Raw genomic sequence first — 19,995 nt, forward strand, 5'->3', positions numbered from 1 at the left:
CCCTGGAGTGAATACGGCTGAGACAACACAGCTGAACCTATCGAGAAGCCTAGCACGAAGACGGCTTGCGACGCTAGAAAAGGTATGAGGAAGAAAATTGTGAAGAAGTAGTAGTTCCGAAGGGTTCTGTAGCAGCCAAGAAAGTGGAATGACTTGCCAGAGCTAGATGACTTAGCGTCTCACGAGAAGGACTAGTGAGAAAGACCTTAACCCTAATTCTTGTTTTGAGGATAGTAGCATACAACAGGATGCAACGAAGGAGGCCATTTAAACCTGATGCTTTCCAGCAAACTGGAGCCTGTGAACCCTGTACCCGAGGCTGAGGACAAGTGGAGATTAAGGAAAAATGTCTGCAATGGAGGCTAAAGATGACGTTTTGAAGACAAGGAATAGTGAGGAAAAAATTGTGAAAAAGTTGGTCCTAAGGGCTCATTAGCAGCAAAGAAAGTGGATGCTGAGCCTCTGCAAGACGGCATAGTGTCTTTAGGGAGAACACTGAGAAGTACCTTAACCTAATTCTGCCCTGCCTAGTACTATTCAACAGGATGCACCGGTGATGACATTTAACCCTGATGATAATCAGCAACCGGAGGGTGAAGATGGAGGAAGATAACAAGCTTGAGTCAGGCAAAATCTGAGATATATTTGGAAGATTAAAAGAAGTGGGAGATGGAGTTGAAAGATGACAATTTGGAGAGTGGGAAGAGGGCTGATGGGTTGGAGGCTGCAGTGGTGGAGCAGGAGGTGATGGGCTTGTCAGAGAGAATGAAGAGCGGAAGGCAGAGATATTTATAGGGGGTTTGGATAGGGATGCGAAGGAGGAAGATATAAGGAGTGTTTTGAAAGAGATTGGGGAATTTTGGAGCTCCGCATATGAATGGGATGGACAAACGGGGAAGAATAAGGGTTATGCTTTCTTGAGGTATGTGGAACCCAGTCAGGCAAAGAGAGCGTGGCTGAGTTTTGCCAAGTTGAGGTATGCAGTTTTTTTCACTGCTGAGTTTGTTAATTTTAACGGTCTAAATGATTTTTGTGTTTCTTAGAGCCTTAGATTACTTAACTAATACCATTAGCTAATTATATTTTACCTTTGAATTAATTCGATACATTTAATTTGTAATTAGTAATGGAAATGAAACGCCTTCTGAAAAATGTATAGTTCACTCTACTTGCTTTTCAACCCATCATTAAAATTTTTGTATATTGCGCTTAGTTAGATCTTCTTGCTATGAACTATGCTTGTTTTGGATGGATATAATGCTGTAAAACTTAACTTGCAGTGAGTACTTTAATAGTTATTAGGCGGAAAGCATTAGGATGTATTGCATCCATCTCCTCCATTTATTTTTTTGGTGTTTGTTTTAAAGTAAAGGAAATAAAAGTAAAGTTTTGAGATCTCACAGTATCCAAACTACTTTATTTCATTTCACTTAAAATGAATGATTAGGCCATTTCCAAATCCCCCTTCCCCTATGAGCTATTGTCGATCCATCTCCCACACCCGCCCTCACTATGCTTGGCCTCATCTCTTTGGTTGCCCGTTCTTGTTACCTTCACCTCCCTTGCTATGCTTGCTCTGACTCGCGCCAGTTGCATGACTTGCACTCATAGTCTACCCTGACATGCCAGTTTTATGCACATTTGAAATGCATTCTAACAAAAAAAAAAAAAGAAAAAAAAGAAAAACATTTGAAGGCATTTGATTCACATTCGACTAAATAACTTGTGCATTTCTAAAATGCATTCTTTCTAATTTTTTTTTGCATATGATGCCTTTTGAAAACTTCCAACCAAGTATCTCCATTTCCATTTCATTTTTTATTAACACATGAATGTTAAAAAAAAAGGATGAGTAACCTAACATATGTGTTTGTGCAGTTAGTTCTGCTCCGGATCTTACCTTTTAATATGCATTACTTTCTTCATCTTTGTGGTAAAACTGACTCTATTGTTCGTTGCATTTCCCCTTTTTAATATGCATTATTCATTGTTCATTGTTTTTGCACTGCTTTTTTATTCGTTTCTTTTGGATGGCTAATTATCACTTTGAATTTCATTGTAAAATGGTCTGCCATCGTTGAAGTAAAATCTCATGCTTTTTTTCTAAACTTGCAACATATTTACACATTTTAGTTATTCAATGACACTTCTAGATCCGTGGAAAGATCTGTGGAGCTGCAGCTGTTCAGGGGAATGACACGATATTTCTTGGTAATATTGACAAGAAATGGAAGAAAGAAGATGTAAGTTAACTTCTTTTTTTTTTTTACTGGAATTCATTATTTTAGCATCTGAACTATGTATTGGCAATTTGGCTTCTTTAAAATTTGATTCTCTTAGCTAATGTACTATTTTTTGTACTTTGGTGTGCAGCTTTCTAATATTTTGAAGGAAGGTGGAATTGAGAATATCGATGCAGTTAATGTTGTCATGGACCCTAAAAATACTGACTGTAATCGTGGGTTTGCATTTCTAGAACTTGAAACTAATAGAGATGCACAGCGAGCTTTCAAAAAGCTTCAGATGAAAGATGCTCTTGGCAAGGGTCGGAATATCAAAGTTTCATGGGCTGATTCCTTCCGTATTCCTGATGAAGAGGATATGCAAAAGGTCTCAATGACTCTACTCATAAATCCTTTCTTGCATCCTCTTTTCCTGCTATTTTATAAGTCTTGCATATATTTACATGCCTGTTCTATTGAGCATTAGTGTTCTTGTGTGGATGGACTTTTTTGGGCATGCCTCTAAAATCCAATTTGATGAATTTAAAACTATAACCAATCAAAAGTTGATGAAGTAGTTTATTAAGGAAATTAAAGCAGACTAATCATGTATTTAATTAATTTTATGATTATCTTGTTATTATGTGGTTAATAAGATTTTTTCTGTTCATACTGTTGGATTGTATTGTTATATTAGACTTGCTTTAGTTTTGCCTACATAAGAAATTGGTTTTGTTGGTTTTGGTAGTTTCTACTCTTTCAATGTTTGGTTTCAAACATTTTTTCAAACATTTTTTAGTAAATATTAAATAATTTTTTTTCAAATGAGGTATGCTATACTTCATAAAATAATCCACATTTAAACTCAAGCTTCATTAGCTTTTGATCGGCTGAGTTGATAAAAAATGCTCGCGAAGCTAAAATGTATCTCTCTCCATTTTGATTGGTTGATGAGTTTTGGTTGTTATGGCTAAGTTTCAGTTGAACATCGGCATGATGAATAGTTTTTGTCTTAGTTTCAATAAGTTTGGTCCAAATCTATTGAAGTTGGCCGAAACTAAAATAAAATGTGACATTTCTGCTGGTTTTTTATTGGTCTATATGAAAATCAGTATAAAGGATTTTTTGGATAAAACTTAAAATCATAATATTATTTATTATAACATATCTCTCATAGTGATTTTTGTACTTATCTCCTTATAGGTAAAATCAGTATATGTTGAAGGAGCCCCAGATTCATGGGATGAAGATAGGCTTAAGGAGACCTTCAAAAAGTTTGGGGAGATTGAACGAATTGTGCTTGGGAGGAACATTAAGTCAACTAAGCGAAGAGATATTGCATTCATCAACTACAAAACTCGAGAAGCTGCTCTTTCGTGCGTTGAATCTTTTAGTAGCGATGAATTGCTTGACAATGGCTCAAAGGTTGTTTGGTTTATTAATAAATGTTCAATTATTTGAAAATTATTTGTCCATTTTCAATTGCTTAAAGCTATTTTTTGTTGGGCAGGTAAGTTTGAAGGTAGCACTTGCAAAACGTATGCAAAAGGCCAATCAAAACAAAGGACAGAAATCTACCATTAATAACTCCCTAAAAGAGATATATAAGCCTGCCCAAGGTGAGGAAAATAGAATATTTATTTTATTTGGGTTTTATATTGCTACCAAAATTGTGATTTTATTTATCGACTTATTGTTACCTTGAGATGCATTATGTATTCGCACTATATTCATCAATTGTTGTTGCTGTGAACACCAACTTTTCTATTGCTTTACTTTCCATTAGTTGTGCAGGAAACTCACATATTGGTTTTAAATTGAGTGCATTCTTTTATTGCAGCCTAAATTTTCTATTTGATTTGCAATTTTTTTATTTTATATTGTTTAGCATTGTGTACATCTTAGATTGGCATTGGTTTCATTTATTTTTGCATGTTAAACATAGTTTTGGACGTGGCTACTTGGGCACTTAGATGAGGCAAGCCACAAGCGTGGCACTTTACCTCGTCTGAGTTCGTAGGTTGGCATTTATTAAACCTAACATCTCCTTGCTCTTATTCAATGATTCTATATGCTCTTTACTTTCTCATAAGAGTTTGTTCTTGTGTGCATCAATTATATGCTATGAAAATTAACGTTGTTGTGAGGATATCATGGTTGGTGATAAATATCATCCATAAAATCTCTTAAAAACTTGTTAGCTATTTCTGACAGGCTTAATATTATAATTTCCATCGCCATCTATGTCCCTGTTATTAGTCAAGTGAATGATGTGGAAATTGAGGCGCATATTGTCTGTTGACGTCTCTTATGTAGTTCATTTTTTTTTATGGTGGTAGTGTGGTGGATATTTTTAGGAATGTATGATCTTTAATCTAGCACCATGTTCATCTTTTTTTTAACAACCATTCAGGCCATAAAAGTTTTTTTTAATTATTGTTCTTTGATTCTTTTATGTTTCTTACCTTCCATACCCCTTTACTGATTGATTCACTTGGCCAACTCTCTTCTTGCATTTTGTTTCAGACCTAATTCAATTATGGATCATGATTCATCAATCATACTATTGTTGAATAAATTTGTTTATATTCTTTACTTTTTCCCTTAATAATTGGAAAATCCGTGGTTACTCTCATCATTCTGAAGATCATCAAATTTTTACCATCATTATTGTTTAAACTATATCTCCAGTCCAGTGTGAATTTCTTCTAAGTACTGTTTAGCTAACCATAAAATATTACGGTAACTATTTGTGCTTTAGGATCTTTCTTTTCCCCAGCATTCCTTCTACTCCCATCTGTTATCCTTTTTAACTATTGCTGATCTTGTTGGCTTTTAAGGCAGAAATTCAGTGTCAAATTGAAGGGAGATGATATGAGACCTGTCTTGATAGAATCATTTCAATATTTGCAGAATGTTTACATAAAAAAACAATTTACTAGTATATGTTAACCCAATCTATAGAAATAAGATTTTTGAGGGACTCCCTTCATCAACAACATTCTATGTGCACATTTATTGTTGTGATTTGTATCTTTGTTTTTTCTCTAGCAAGTCTCCTAAGATGCAATATCCTCCCTTTTTTAATGTTATTGTTGACATATTGAATTTACAATGGAAAGTGTGCATGCAAGTGATATTTAAGGATAAGAGGTTTAGAGAGAGGCATTAGAAATAGGCGCACTGTATTTTAAGGTAAAAGGACACTTCATTGTTGGTGTTACATGTTAGCCTACTGAGGTAAGAGTGACAAATGATAGAGTATCATGGGATTTGATTTACGCGCCTAAACAATTAAGGAAAACATATACAGGGTAGAAAATGAATATTCATATGATTCATATATATATATATATATATATATATATCAAGGTCATATTGGAGTTATTAAATATATGTGCTCGTTGATTTTAACAAAAATACTTTGAAGTACCAAGGAGGTTTCAATTTTAATAGTATTGCATAAAAAATCAATATTAAGTGTTGTCTTTTAATGTTGGTTATGTAAATATTTATCAAAGATATTCGAAGTGGGGAGTTGTAGTATACTTTTTACAAATGGCCTAATTCTAATTGGTGAGATTTCTATTAAAAAAGTGAAAATTTAGAAGAAATGAGAAAATATTTAAAATTTTAAGTGCTTAATATTGTTAACACAATAATTGTGCATATAATATGCAGTTTTAGTGAGTATAAGATTAACAAGTATCAATCAATTCTATTATTATAACATAAAATGGTAATTACATTTTACCCAATCACTATATTGTTATACGCAAAAGCCCCATGTAATAATATGTGCTTTTGACTAGAGTAGCATGGTTATTTTTTCTGTTCAAGATGAAAAGAGCTGGTATTCTCACCATAAATGATTCCATGGTGAGCTTTCTTTCCTCTTTTTTCATATTTCATTCCAAAACTCAATAAATTTTGCCTCTTCTACCTATATGAAGGAGGTTACAACCTCAGCGTCCAGCAAAGGTAACTAACCATTGACAGCAATAAACTATTACATAAACACAATGCATTGACTCCTCTCATGCTCACAAACAATTGTATGCCTTTACTCATAGAAGACAAAATAATTGGATGCTTACTGGGGATTTTGAGCTACTTTCCTTGTGCAATTATTATTTTATGAAGATGGGGAAGAAGATAAGATGCATATAAGTTTTTTTTTTCAGTATCAAGATATAAATGGAGAAGAGACTGTTAGAGTACAGAGGAAAAAAGAGATCAAAGATGATAGGGCATCATAGAGAGGCTGAGGAAGAGGAACTTGATGATGATATCCTAGTTGTGGGTATTGGAGAGGTGAAAGGAGGGCATGAACAATTGATTCCAACAAGGCAGGAGATAGGGTAGCTTATATCCTATTACACATTTAATACATGAAAAAAATGTTTTTTATCCAAAACCGTCAAATTGAATGTTAAAGATATCTTGGATGCTTTAGCTCAAAGCATATGAGTTTAAGCTCTTATTATTAAATCACATGGGAGTTGTGTATGCATTATGATATGGTGATGGGATAAAGTGTAATTACCCTAAGATAAAGTGATTCCTAAGTGTGATAAGTTTATGTTCTTTGGATCTATTATATAAAAGAACGAATATATAACTTATGGAGTTAAGTATGAGTGATCAAGCTTGATAACTAACTTAGAAGCATTATATAATAAAAGAATATACTTGATATTTGAAGAATATCTTTATATTGCAATTAAGCCAAATATGTTGTATGAATTTTATTATTGGGCAATAAAGAAGTCAAGTTGAGCATGAAGAAAATAGGAATTTTAATATGTGTGACTAAATTAGAAAGGATAATTGAATAATGGTTATATTAGTGTAGTGGGGGTAGCATCTATGGAAGATAAGATGGTGGTAAGTAGACTTGCTTAGTTTGAACTTGTACAATAAGGGTAGAAATTCATCTAGTAGGCAGGTAGATAAAATTATTTTTCCTAAGATAACATGGATAGAATTGTTCTAAAAGATGTGTCAAATATGGTTAAAACCTTATATGGATAAAATTGTTGAAACAAATGAAAAATAATGATTCATAAAGCCGGCCTTATATTGTGTGGATAAAGCTAATGACAATGATGATGCTACCATTGGGTGAAAATTAGGCTTTTAAGTGCTTTAAGAACATTTCCACATATGCATGTGAGTTTGATTGATTAATACAGTGAAATGATGCAAATATTCTCCTGCAAATAAAGCACTTAAAGAATATAAGATAGTAATTATTGTTTCATAAAGCTGCTTTCCTTATCTAGGATAAGTTTTTAAATTTATTTAGCTAAATGGCAAAAGCATTTACATGATTCCTAATATTTACATGTTGAATATTGATTGCAGTGGTTGGTGATTGCATTATGAAGTTTTTAGATTATGTTTGGGCAACTCCGGAGAATTGATTTCAACTTTATGCAACAAAACTCTCTTATTAGGAAATTCAAAAGTTAGTATTTCTTAAAGGAGAAAATGACCAAAATGATCACTCAACTTTTTGTGAGGGACCAATTTGGTCCCTCAGCTTCTCCAAAATAGGACTTTTTTGGTCCTGCCATCAAATGGTAGAGTTGATGGCGTTAAGTATGAGGGTAATTTGGTATTTTTTAATTAAAATACTTAATAAATATAATTTTTAGGGATTATAATTTTTGCAAAAAATTTTCTTAAACTTTTCTTTAATAAAAAATTATAAATAATTTTAGTTTTAATAATTTCAAAAATTTTAGTTCTTCATACTATGGCATTTACAAAAGTTCTCATATTATAATTTTATTATTTTTATAATTATTAATTTTTATTAATTATATTATATTTTTAATTAATTAAAATTAAATCAATTTATTCCTAAGCTATATTTATATTTTTCCTTTTTCTTGATGAATTTCTTTTTACTAATTATCTTACTAATTTATTTTCATATTTCATTGGATGTCTTGATTTGGCAGATTTGCTTGGTTTGCTTTTCATTTCTCCATTGTTCGTCGCTCTTCGATTTCTCCTCCACGTGTGGGTAGAGTTTTGAACGAGCAGCTAAATAACTTTTTTGCCTCCTTCGACGATGTTCTTTCCTGTCGGATCCGAAATCACACTTCACCATTCGTCTGTTTGATCAGAAGTAACGACAACGACGGGGCTTGCTCGTAATATATTTTCGTCACTCTTCTATTTCTCCTCCTTCACGTGTCGGGTAGAGTTTTGAACGAGTAGCTAAATAACTTCTTTGCCTCCTTCGACGACGTTCCTTCTTGTCGGATCCGAAATCACACTTCACCATTCGTATGTTTGATCGGAAGTAATGACGACGAAGGGGCTTGCTCGCTGCAAAGGTAGTCATCTTTCTTCCAGTGGTGTGCTTCTTTGGCCAAATCAATTGCAATCGACTGACGCTGGGATTGATTGCGGGATTGACGCGATCCAAGCCGTGGGATTGCGGGGTCACGCGATTGGTTATGCGTGACTACAGGATGGACTGCGAGCTTGGTCGTGCCTTGAGGATTCGCTAATGCATTGCTATGCGTTGCTGGACAATATCTTAAACATTCCTTTCTTATTCCGATAATACCCTCACACCCATCTCACTTTTCCATTTAAAATTGACGGCAGGGCCAAAAAAGTCCCATTTGGAGGAGTTGAGGGACCAAATTAGTCCTTCAAAATAGTTGGGGACTATTTTGGTCCCTCACAAAGAGTTGAGGGACAATTTTGATCTTTTTCTCTTTCTTAAAGTAAGGAGAGATTTTTCATAAATATCCTTCCTGTTTTTTGATAAAAAGTTGTTCACAACTCATGAGTTAGGTTTATTGAGAAGGCAGGCACTTTTTTATGGACAAGCTGGTTATATTATGTATATGTTCTGTCATGAAATAATCATATTTTTCTTGAGGGCATCTGCATCATTTTCCATGCACATAATGTTTATATAGTAAGCATTTCAATGGGTTTCTTCCTATATTTTCCTTGAAGTTCTTCAATGCTTTATGTTTTAGCTTTGAATATTAATTTGCAATTTTAAAATATACTGACCATCCCACCAACTAATTTATTTACTCTTAATCCCCAAATACTCTCCTATTATAACTTCATTTAGTTCTAATTGCTGTTACCTCATTAACTTATGTTTTGGGCCATAAAAGGCATATCTACGTTGGGGTTTTGGAAGAGAGCAGGTGATAGGAAGAAATTTTTTCCTTTATTGGGGTGAGTTTCTCAAATATGTAATTGAGTACCCTTTGGCTGAGTGTTCCCAAAATGGGGAGTTTTTTTAGTTTTTGGCATGTGAATCTACGTAATCTTATTTATTTTGTTTTCTTCTTAGCAATATGTGAATCCACAGAATCTTACTTTATTTTTTACTTAGCAATTTTGCTTGCGTTCTCTCTCTTTCAATTCAAGTTCACTTTTTGTGTGTTTTATATGCAGAGTCCTAATCCCGTGTCACCAAGGCCTGAGCAAACCACCATGATGGCTAAAATTGCCTTAATTTTTGTCTGTCTAAAAGTTTTTGATGAATAGATCTATTTTTTATGTTAATAGAAACTTTATGCTTGCTTAATAATGCTATGTTGCTATTTTTTGGTGTTTGGAACGAAGTAAATTGACTAGTTTTTGTAAGAGAGAAAATTTTTAAAAAATGTGTTGCCATGTTCGTCAGGAGAAATTGAAATTATGATATTTCAAAATTTTGAGAATCGAAGCAGGTGAAAGTATTGTCAAAAAAGTGTATACATACACACACTCACAATCATTTTAGAAGAATAACATATATTCTTTCCCATATTTTAAATCGTTAATCAATATTTTTGAATGGTTGAAATTTTAAGTAATTTAGCTCATTCTCCTTTTTTAATTTCTAATGTTATGTTTAATTAATTGCAAATTATTTTAAATCTAAACCATTCAAAGGATGTGAATGAATGATTTAAGAGAGGAGATCAAACGCTATGAAGAGAGGCGCTTGTTCGTTCTCCGCATAAGAGAGGAGATCAAACGACTATGAAGATGACATCCTACGATAACCATTGTCGTCAGCCAATGATATGCATTTAATGTCAGAAGCCGAGCAATGGTGGGCGAAGATTTTCCTGATATGGAGAGACGTCAATGGAAAGGCAGGCATTGAATGTTGGTGCTTAATGAGCTTTGAGAGATGATCGATTAGGACTATTATGTTTTGTCTGCAAAAAATTTGTGGTTCACTTTTTCATTCTTTTGATAGGAAGGTATATTAGGATTCTCTAGTAAGACAAATCCTAGTCATAGGAAGGTGCCCGACAAGTGACAATCAACAAGGAATGCTAGAAGTCCAGTGTCAATTGGCTCAATTATTCTTGTAATAATAGGGTTTAGCGATAGAATGTGAGCATTGGACATTGTTGACAGATGGAGACTGAATGTTGGCCACTGATGAATGTCTTACAATGGCAATGGAATATATTTATGTCGGTTGATAATCATCACTAGACAGTGGTGGTGGCAGGTATTTATGTTGATTGATGATCGTTATTGGGTTGTGTTCATGGAGGGCATTGATGTCAGTCAATGACTGTCATTGGGCAAGAATGATGGCGAATGCCATTGTCAATCATTGACATTCACTGAGTAGTGATGCCAATAGGCGTCAATGTTGTCTGACAAACAACACCTAGTGGTGGTGATGAGAAGCATTGCTCTATAATTTTCTACGAATATAATGTTTCTTTACTAACAGGCCCTCCTTCAAAGTTGTAGAAATATGGTCCTATTTATAAATTTCTAGTTGGGGTATTTTGGTTATTTCTACCGGGATCTTAGACATTATCACATAGTATGAAATAGTTCCGCTTGATGATGTTATATTTTTGAAAATCTAAATGTCTTGGTTAAGCTCAAAATTGTGCGATCTTGGACTCATCAAATTAGTTTAATTGAGTCGCTTGTTTAGACCATAAGCATATAAAATTTGGTAGAAGTTTGACTTCTATATTGTCTCAAAAAGTTTTAATTATGCTCTTTAGTACTTTATTTATGCACATTTGGATTGGGATCCAAGTATTCTTAATGCCGGAGTTGTTATTGGACATTTTGGTTGGGATAAAACCATTTCCATGATTAGGATGGTTATTTTTGGCGTTCTTTAAAAAGAGATGGGGTACATGCTGTTTGGTAATATAGGATTGGTCTGCCCGTTGAAGGTAGGAAATATTACCCAAGGCTTTATAATGAAACCTGTTGCATGTTATGTTGGGTTTATTGAGTATTTTTAATAGTTTTCAATGTAAAATTTGTTATAATATTCATATTTCCTTTCTTGCTAAGATATTTTAATCTTTTTCCATGTTTTTCTATTTTGTAAGCCATTATTTAAATGGCCAAGTTTCAACCAATATGGCAAGGAAGTTTTCACTGCTCTTTTCTCTGTTCTTCTCTTATACATCATTTTTAAAATGGTGTAAAAGCTGTGTTCTAACTAATTTAGATAGTTGATAGCTCCATGTGGGGCCAAGAGGGTCAAGTAAAGATGAATAGAATATGAGCTCTTCTTCCTCCTTAACGAGCCACACCATTAATTCGAGAGTCTTCATGAATCTCTTCAAATCACATTCTACAAATTGAATGAGAATAAATTCTTCAATTAGTCTCACTATGTTCAGATGGTAATTCGAGAAAGAGGAAATATTGGGTACGTAAATAGTACAAGTCAAAGGGTCTACTCTTGTCATCAGAAGTATGGAGCCGAACCTAGGAAATATTTAAGGCATGGAAGAAAAGATAAATTTTGGTGTGATGCTTATAAAATAGATCAATTACAGGAGAAAATTGTTGGAAATTTTGTGGCAAGTAAACAAATGAGTGCAATACCTATCACCTTGAAAATAAACATAAAGTCATTCATTTATATCAAATTAAAGGTGAAGGACTAACTAAACCAAGAGCATCCAGATATTCTATAAAAATTACTCTGATTTTCTTTTATTAGCCCAAAAAGGTAAATTTCTTTCAGTTATTACATGTATTGGCAGGTAAAAAATCTTTGATCATTAATCAGGGAGCATCAAATCATATGATAGGTTATATTCATTTATTCACATCTTATGCCTCACATGGAAATCTCATTGTGAAAATTGTTGATGGATCTCAATCACTTATCAATGCAGGTGTGAAAATGCTTAGGAGATGAAGGAATTTCTTGGCTTATTAAAATTTTTAATATTATTTTGAAGACAAAAGATGTCAGATGAGTGAAAAAATGAGTGTGTTGATTCATATTTTTAAGAATAAAGTTGATGCACAAGATTGTGTGAATTATAGAGGAATTAAGTTAACGTGTGATACTTAAAACTTTGGGAGAGAATTATGGACCATAGGTTGCGGCTTGATATTAATTTTTCTCAAAATCAATTTGGATTCATGCTAGGTAGGTCTACTATGGAAGCTATACATTTATTGAGAGGTATGATGGAGAAGAATAAAGAGAATAAGGAGGATCTACATATGATAGTATTGATTTAGAGAAAACATATGAATATATGATAAAGTTTCAAGAGAAGTGCTATGGAGAGTTCTATAGTAGAAAGGGGCTAATAATACTTATATTCAAGTCATTAAGGATATCTATGCAGAAGCTGTTACTTGTGTTCAAACACAAGATGATTTGACCAAGTAATTTCCTATTTCAGTTAGATTACATCAAGGATCAGCCTTAAGCCCATATCTTTTTGCTTTAGTCATGGATGTTCTCACTAAACATTTGAAAGAGGTTGTACCACCATGGTGTATGCTTTTAGCTAATGATATTCTTTTTGTTGATAAGACGAGAGAGAGTTGAAGATAAACTTGAATTATGGTGGTCAACCTTAAGAGTCTAAAGGCTTTGAGTAGATCTAAAACTGAATATATGGAGTGTAATTTTAATAATAATAGATCTAGTGAGGGTTTGTGACTTTTGGCGTGTAAGACCCAAAATTTTTAGGTATGTAAAAATTTAAATTAATTAAATATATCTTATTTTAAAGTTAATGATAAATTGCTGTTTAATTAATATTAACGGTTAAATTACTATTAGTAAAATAGTTAAGTAAATATTAATATTTATATTTGGTAAAAGTTTTAAATTAAATTAGATAATTAGTTATTTCCTGAATGGGTACTTTCAAAGGGTTGTGAAGTATAGTGTGGCAGTTACTGTGGACCTCACTTCTAATCAGTTTCTTGTATACAAGCCAAATAGAAAGGTTGTGTTCGGTTGTGTGAAGCATAGAGTAGAGTATGGGTATCAAAGGGCTAGAATCAGCTCCAAGGGAGGAGATCGACATAGTGAAGCGGATACTTTGAAATGGAATTGGCGTTTGAGTGCAGTGGTCCAGTGAGGGAACAGCAGCCGTGGGAGAGCAATTGCTGTGAGAGAATTTTGGCTGTGAGAGATATGTTGAATTGAGTTATCGGTGGAGTTAGAAACAGAACAACTTCTGCTATGAGTGAAGGGTGATTTATGTAGAGGAAGAAGAAGAGGAAAATATAGAAATTGAGGAAGGAAGGATTTACGGTAAGTAAATTGGTTATATTACAATGTTGTTGTTGTAGATTTCCTAATATTAGTAAAAGTTATTAAAAAAAAGAAAATTAAATCAATTGTTTAGGAATTCAGTTAGTATATGCAGAGGGGAGGCTTTGAGATAAGTCACCAAAGGAAAAATGGTACGAGATGTCGGATTTGAGGAGACAACTCATCAAGGAGGTAGGAAATGCCATTCTAAATTGTAAAAACAAATATTATTAATTCAATATACATACAATTTTACTTGACTCAATTGAAAAGATTAATGCATTAAGAAGATTCAAATTATTGAATATGAGCATACATCCAAGCATTCATGTATAAGCAACCGCATGTACATTAAATAATTGGAATTTAAAATATGACGTACTATGATTGTTTAGAGGTTTTTCTAGTTGGTAATAATTTGGTAAGAAGCTCATTACATTACATGTTGATTCATTTTTTTAATGTAAACAGTGTAACAGATATATTTTATAAAAGCATGTAATAAGACAAAACAAGTATGAATTACTAATTTCTTTGTGACACTTTGCATTACTGGTAAAGGTATTGTGGGGTGTTACAGGGTGATCAAGTCATTACTATGAGTGCATGTTTTCGATATCTTGGGTCTATTTTTCAGAGTGATAGTGAAATAGATGGGGATATTATTAGTAGAATTCAAGTTGGATGGTTGAAGTGGAGGAATGCATAGGGCTTGTTGTGTGATAGAAAAGTCCCCATCAAACTTAAGGGAAAATTCTATAAGATGGTGGTTAGAACTGCAATGTTTTATGGTGCAGAATGTTAGCCATTAAAAGTGAAACATAATATTAAGTTAAAGTGTTGCGGAGATGAGGATGCTCAGGTGGATGAGTGTCTTTAATCTTAGAGACAACATATGAAATGAGCATATACGTGAAAAAGTTGGAGTAGCTCCAGTGGAAGATAAGATTAGAGTGTTGTCTTAGATGGTTTGGTCACATAAAACGGTGGCCTTCTGATGACCCGATTAGGAAAGTATATATATTAGATTTGATTTATGTTAAGAAAGGTAGAGGTAGACCTAAAAAGACTTGATTAGAAAATATTAGAAATGACATTTCTTTATTATATTTAAATGAGAATTTAACTCTTAACTGGACACAATGGAAAAAAAATATTTATGTAACTAACCTCACATAGTGGGATAAAGGCTTGATGTTGTTGTTGATCTTAATCACTTATTACTTGGATGAAAAGCATTAAAATTAACTTTGTGCTCCTTAATTTTGTTTTACATGCTTCAAGTCTCGCTTGTGTTTTCTTTGGTAAATAATATTTCATTGCAAACATATTTTTTCATCTAAATATTATAAATTTAAGGCCATAGATTGGGAAAATGATTGACAGTGCTAGGCAGGTTGGAGGATTGTATTACTTCGTTGAGGAATCTAAAGGAAGTAAATCATCTTTTCCATACCTTGAAAACCCATGCCTTTGTGTGAAAATAATTGTGTCTTTCAATTTGATATATGTCAACTTACAAAATATCTTCACTATCTGTTAAATTTGAAATATGACTCATAAATTTTTTTTCTATAAATTGACCCATCTTCATCTTCTGTTTCACTTATGTGCTTTATTTCAAAATCACTATTAAAGGTTTTTTTCCAAATGTTTTCAAATACTTTAAGGGGCTGTTTGGTATCGGATTTATCTTGGGATTTAAGTCGGATTTACGCTAAATCCAGCCAAACGGTTTTTGTGCGCGCGTTAAATCCCGGGATTCCGTAAATCCCGGATTTACGGATTTACGGCTTAAATCCCGGATTTACTAAATCCCTCGGTTCGGTGGATTTAACGGGATTTAACATTAGAAGCGCGCGAAAGGGAGAAAGTTACCTTCACAGCTAGCGAGCTCCTGTTCTTGCTTCCGATCAAAATGTCGTAACTTCCGATCCGACAAGAAGGGAAAGTCGTCTAAGGAGCGAAGTCGAACAGCCACGAAGGAACCGAAGTAGCGACGCACGCAATCTGTACACCTCCTGCGAATCAACGAAGCCGAAGGAGCGAAGTCGAACAGCCACGAAGGAACCGAAGTAGCGACGCGCGCAATCTGTACACGTCCTGCGAATCAACGAAGCCGAACAACAACGACAGCAACGACGAAAAGAAATGATGAAATACAAACCCTAGACGCCTCAAAGTTATTATCCATTAACTTAATTTATATAATTTAAACAAATAATAATTAAGTTATTTAATTAAATATTAACAGTAGAATTAGTGCATAAATTAATTATCTAATTTAACTTAATTGATTAATTAATAATATAATTAGTAATTAAATATTAATATAATTAACTTATTTAATATTTAAACTCTCATTTTAATCCATGTTAGTTTGTAATTAACTTTGTATTGAATAAAATTTGTTTTTATATGACCTAAAATTGGTTTTATTATGTTTTATGCAATGCAAGATTTAACATTTAACATACCAAACAGTTTTTAGGATTTAACACATTTCGGATTTACTAAATCCGGATTTACAGGATTTATTAAATCCCACTAAAGTTAAATCCCACTTGTTGCCAAACAGCCCCTAAAAGTTTTTCGATGTATGCATTTGTTCACAATCATGAAAATAGGAACAAACTTTATCCAAAAGCATTTAAATATAGTTTTTCCTAGTATGATGTAGATAAAAAATGATATATATATATATATATATATATATTATCACCTTAAGAAAATAAAATTATATGCCAATAGATGTCACCTTCTTTGAAGATGAACTATTTTTTCAAAAAACAAGGGGGAGATCAAAGATAAAGGTAATTTTAATAAAAAATTCAATTCAATCCTCCATCCCAATAATATTGTGGAGTATTAATCTTCTTGGACCCGACAATGTTGAGTTTATTGAGGCTCTTCTAAAACTCTGTCTGACTAACATAGCCAAATTTTGATCTCATAACATTCATCTGGACCTCTGTTTAAAATTGCGCAATAAGAGGCGCGCCTCTGCGCAATTCCTCCCAAAACCGCCTCGAAGCTTACGCAATTCCACCTTTCTAAGAGGCGTACGCCTCACTGGGGCTGAGGCGCGCCTCAGAGGCGCAATTGTGCAATTCTTAGTGAGGCGTACGCCTCATGGGAATGGGCCCACTCACTTAAAATGAAGTTCTTTTTCTCCTTATACCCGAACGGCAACATCTCTCCTGACATTTTCCCATCCCGCACGGCTCAGTTCGCGAAACAGAGGTTCGACCGCACGGTGTTTACCCGTCGGCTTCCCTTCCCGCCGCTTCTCCCTCCAGCGCCGCCTCTCTCCGATGAAATTGAAACTTCCGGCCGCCCTCTAGGAGTACTCCACATTGGATTTTAGGTATTTTTTTTTAGTTTAGGGTTAGATTTTTCAAGTGTAAGAAAATCTAAGGTTTATGTTTTTTGATTGTTTTTTTGTGTTTTAGGATTTTTGCTTTAGGAGACATGGTTAGAGGTAAAGAAAAGGCGAATACGTCATTGCGGCGTAACCCTTCTTGGAAATATAGCGTGCAAGTTGACGTAGGAGGGGGCGAGAAAACGTATATCAAACTAAGTGCAGACACTTTCCACTATTTTTATATATTATTTAGATGTTTTTATTGTAAGATAGAATATTGCTATTATTTTCCTGCTAAAACCCTTAATTTTTCATTTACGCAATTCTGTGTCCGTGAGGCTTACGCCTCAGACCGTTTCGAGGCTTACGCCTTGCCTCACGGACGAAAACCGCCTCGAGGCTTAATTACGCAATTTTAAACCTTGATCTGGACCTCGTATTTAATTTTGAAAAAATAATTTATAAAGAGTGGAAACTCTAAGCTTATGATGAAAGCTTAGCTGGACTAAAAAAATTCACAAAATTCTCCTTTCATTTCAAACTGCTGAAGAATTGCCCATGACTGCTGAAAAAAAAATGCTCATACTTGTATACATCATCCTATAACAAATGTGGTGAGATATGACAAATTTTCCTACTAGATGCGGACTCTTATTTCCATCTTAGTAAAATTGAAATATCAAAGACTTTTGAAGAGATATAGAATTTTGAATATAATATAATATGGAAGGTTGTTCAAAGACCCAAGGTTGCAATTCTTAGGAGGTTTAATTGTATGTTTACTGTCAAATATTAATCTAATGGATCCATTGAGAGATACAAATCACAACCGGTTACAAGAAGGTTTGACTAAATTTATGAGACTGGCTACTTGAAGTCATTCACGTGCGTTGTTAGATTTAACACACTTTTGATCCTTTCAATGACAGCTAACCTTGATTATTCTCTTCACCAATTGAATATCAAGAATGCATTCTTGAATGATAGCTTGAATGAAGAAGTCACATATTTCTTATAAAAATGGATATAGTACAACCCAGATTGACTATTTTCTTATTAGAAAATTAAATCATTTAGATTGCAAAGATTATAAAGTTATTCCGAATGAAAATTTATGTACCCAACATCGATTATTAGTTTTGGACTTTAAGATAAAGGGGCATAAAATAAAAAATAAAGTAAAACGTTTTTTAGGATTAGATGGGGGCATTTAAAGAATATTAACAAAAATATTTTTGTGAGTAAGATTTTAGATCTTAAGATTTTGTCTGTGCATGAGGATGCTAATGTTATGTGGGAAAAAATGGCTAGTGATATTAAGAATATTGCAAAAGATGTGCTTGGAGTATCAAAGGGAAAAACTCCTAATAGTAAAAATAGTTGGTGGTGGAATCCAATTGTGCAAGAAAAGATTAAAAATAAGAAGATTTGTTATAAAAATTGGTTTAATTTTAAAAATTCTGATAATTGGGAAATATATAAAGTGGCTCGTAAGGATTCTAAGAAAGCAATATGCGATGCAAAGATATTAGCTTTTAGTGATTTATATAATAGATTAAATACTAAGGAGGGAGAAATATATATGTATAAGTTAGCCAAACAAAGTGATAGGAGTAGTAAGGATTTAGTTCAAGTGAAGTGTATTAAGGATGAAGATCAAAAAATACTTTTCTTAGAAGATGATATTCAACAAAGGTGGATGAGATATTTATCTAAACTTTTTAATGAAGATTGTGAAATTAAGATTGACTATACTGATCTTAGCATCCTAAATGAAAATAAAGCATATGATAAAGTTCCAAGAGAAGTGCTATGGAGAGTTCTTGAAAAGAAAGGAGTCAATAATGCTTATATTCAAATCATTAAAGATATGTATGCAGGAGCTATTACTTGTGATCAAACACAAGGTGGTTTGATCAAGTATTTCCCTATTTCGGTTGGGTTACATCAAGGATCAGCCTTAAGCCCACATCTTTTTGCTTAGTCATGGATGTTCTCACTAGACATTTGCAAGAGGATGTACCTTGGTGTATGCTTTTTGCTGATGATATTCTTCTTGTTGATAAGACTAAAGAGGGAGTTGAAGGTAAACTTGAATTTTGGAGGTCAACCTTAGAGTCTAAAGGTTTTCGCTTGAGTAGATCTAAAACAGAATATATGAAGTGTAATTTTAGTAGTAATAGACCTAGTGAGGGGATTGTGACTTTGGACGATCAAGTCATTAATAAAAGTACACGTTTTAGATATCTTGGATCTATTGTTCAGAGTGATGATGAAATAGATGGGGATATTATTAGCAGAATTCAAGTTGGATGGTTGAAGTGGAGGAATGCGTCGGGTTTATTATGTGATAGAATTGTACCCCTCAAACTTAAGGGGAAATTCTATTAGATGGTAGTGAGGCCTGCAATGCTTTATGGTGCCGAATGTTGGCCATTAAAAGAGAAGCATAATACTAAGTTAAGTGTGGCAGAGATTAGGATGCTCAGGTGGATGAGTGGCTTTACCCTTAGAGATAGGATACGAAATGAGCATATACGTGAAAAGGTTGGAGTAGCTCCAGTAGAAGATAAGATTAGAGAGAGTCGCCTTAGATGGTTTGGTCACATAAAACAGCGTCCTTCCAATGACCCGGTTAGGAGAGTTGAAGTATTAGGTGACCTTAGCCCTAATACTTTACTCAACAAGCGAAGATATCAGTGATTGGTTATGAAACTCAACTATTTATCTCATACCAAACTTGACATCACCTTCGTTGTTGGCATTGTTTAAAAAGTTAAACGAGGCAGACTCATCGAGGCGCTCCTCAATTTGAGGTGCAACCCAGGTGATTCGAGGCTTAAGCCTCGATGGTTCGAACAAGG

At 33.7% G+C, this 19,995-nt stretch overlaps 1 protein-coding gene across 1 annotated transcript in view; it reads left to right on the top strand.

Moving 5' to 3' along the window:
- Positions 1–669: 669 nt before the first annotated feature.
- LOC110115871 (heterogeneous nuclear ribonucleoprotein R-like) overlaps positions 670–19,995 on the top strand; it is a 37,035-nt gene continuing 17,709 nt past the window's right edge. The window contains exons 1-6 of the mRNA XM_028697094.1: positions 670–744; positions 923–976; positions 2,154–2,243; positions 2,374–2,610; positions 3,426–3,647; positions 3,733–3,841. Coding sequence (XP_028552927.1) covers positions 670–744; positions 923–976; positions 2,154–2,243; positions 2,374–2,610; positions 3,426–3,647; positions 3,733–3,841 — 787 coding nt within the window. The remainder of the gene's footprint in view (positions 745–922; positions 977–2,153; positions 2,244–2,373; positions 2,611–3,425; positions 3,648–3,732; positions 3,842–19,995) is intronic.

This window comes from Dendrobium catenatum, unplaced genomic scaffold (genome assembly GCF_001605985.2).
Source record: "Dendrobium catenatum unplaced genomic scaffold, ASM160598v2 fragScaff_scaffold_873, whole genome shotgun sequence".
Classification (NCBI taxonomy): domain Eukaryota; kingdom Viridiplantae; phylum Streptophyta; class Magnoliopsida; order Asparagales; family Orchidaceae; genus Dendrobium; species Dendrobium catenatum.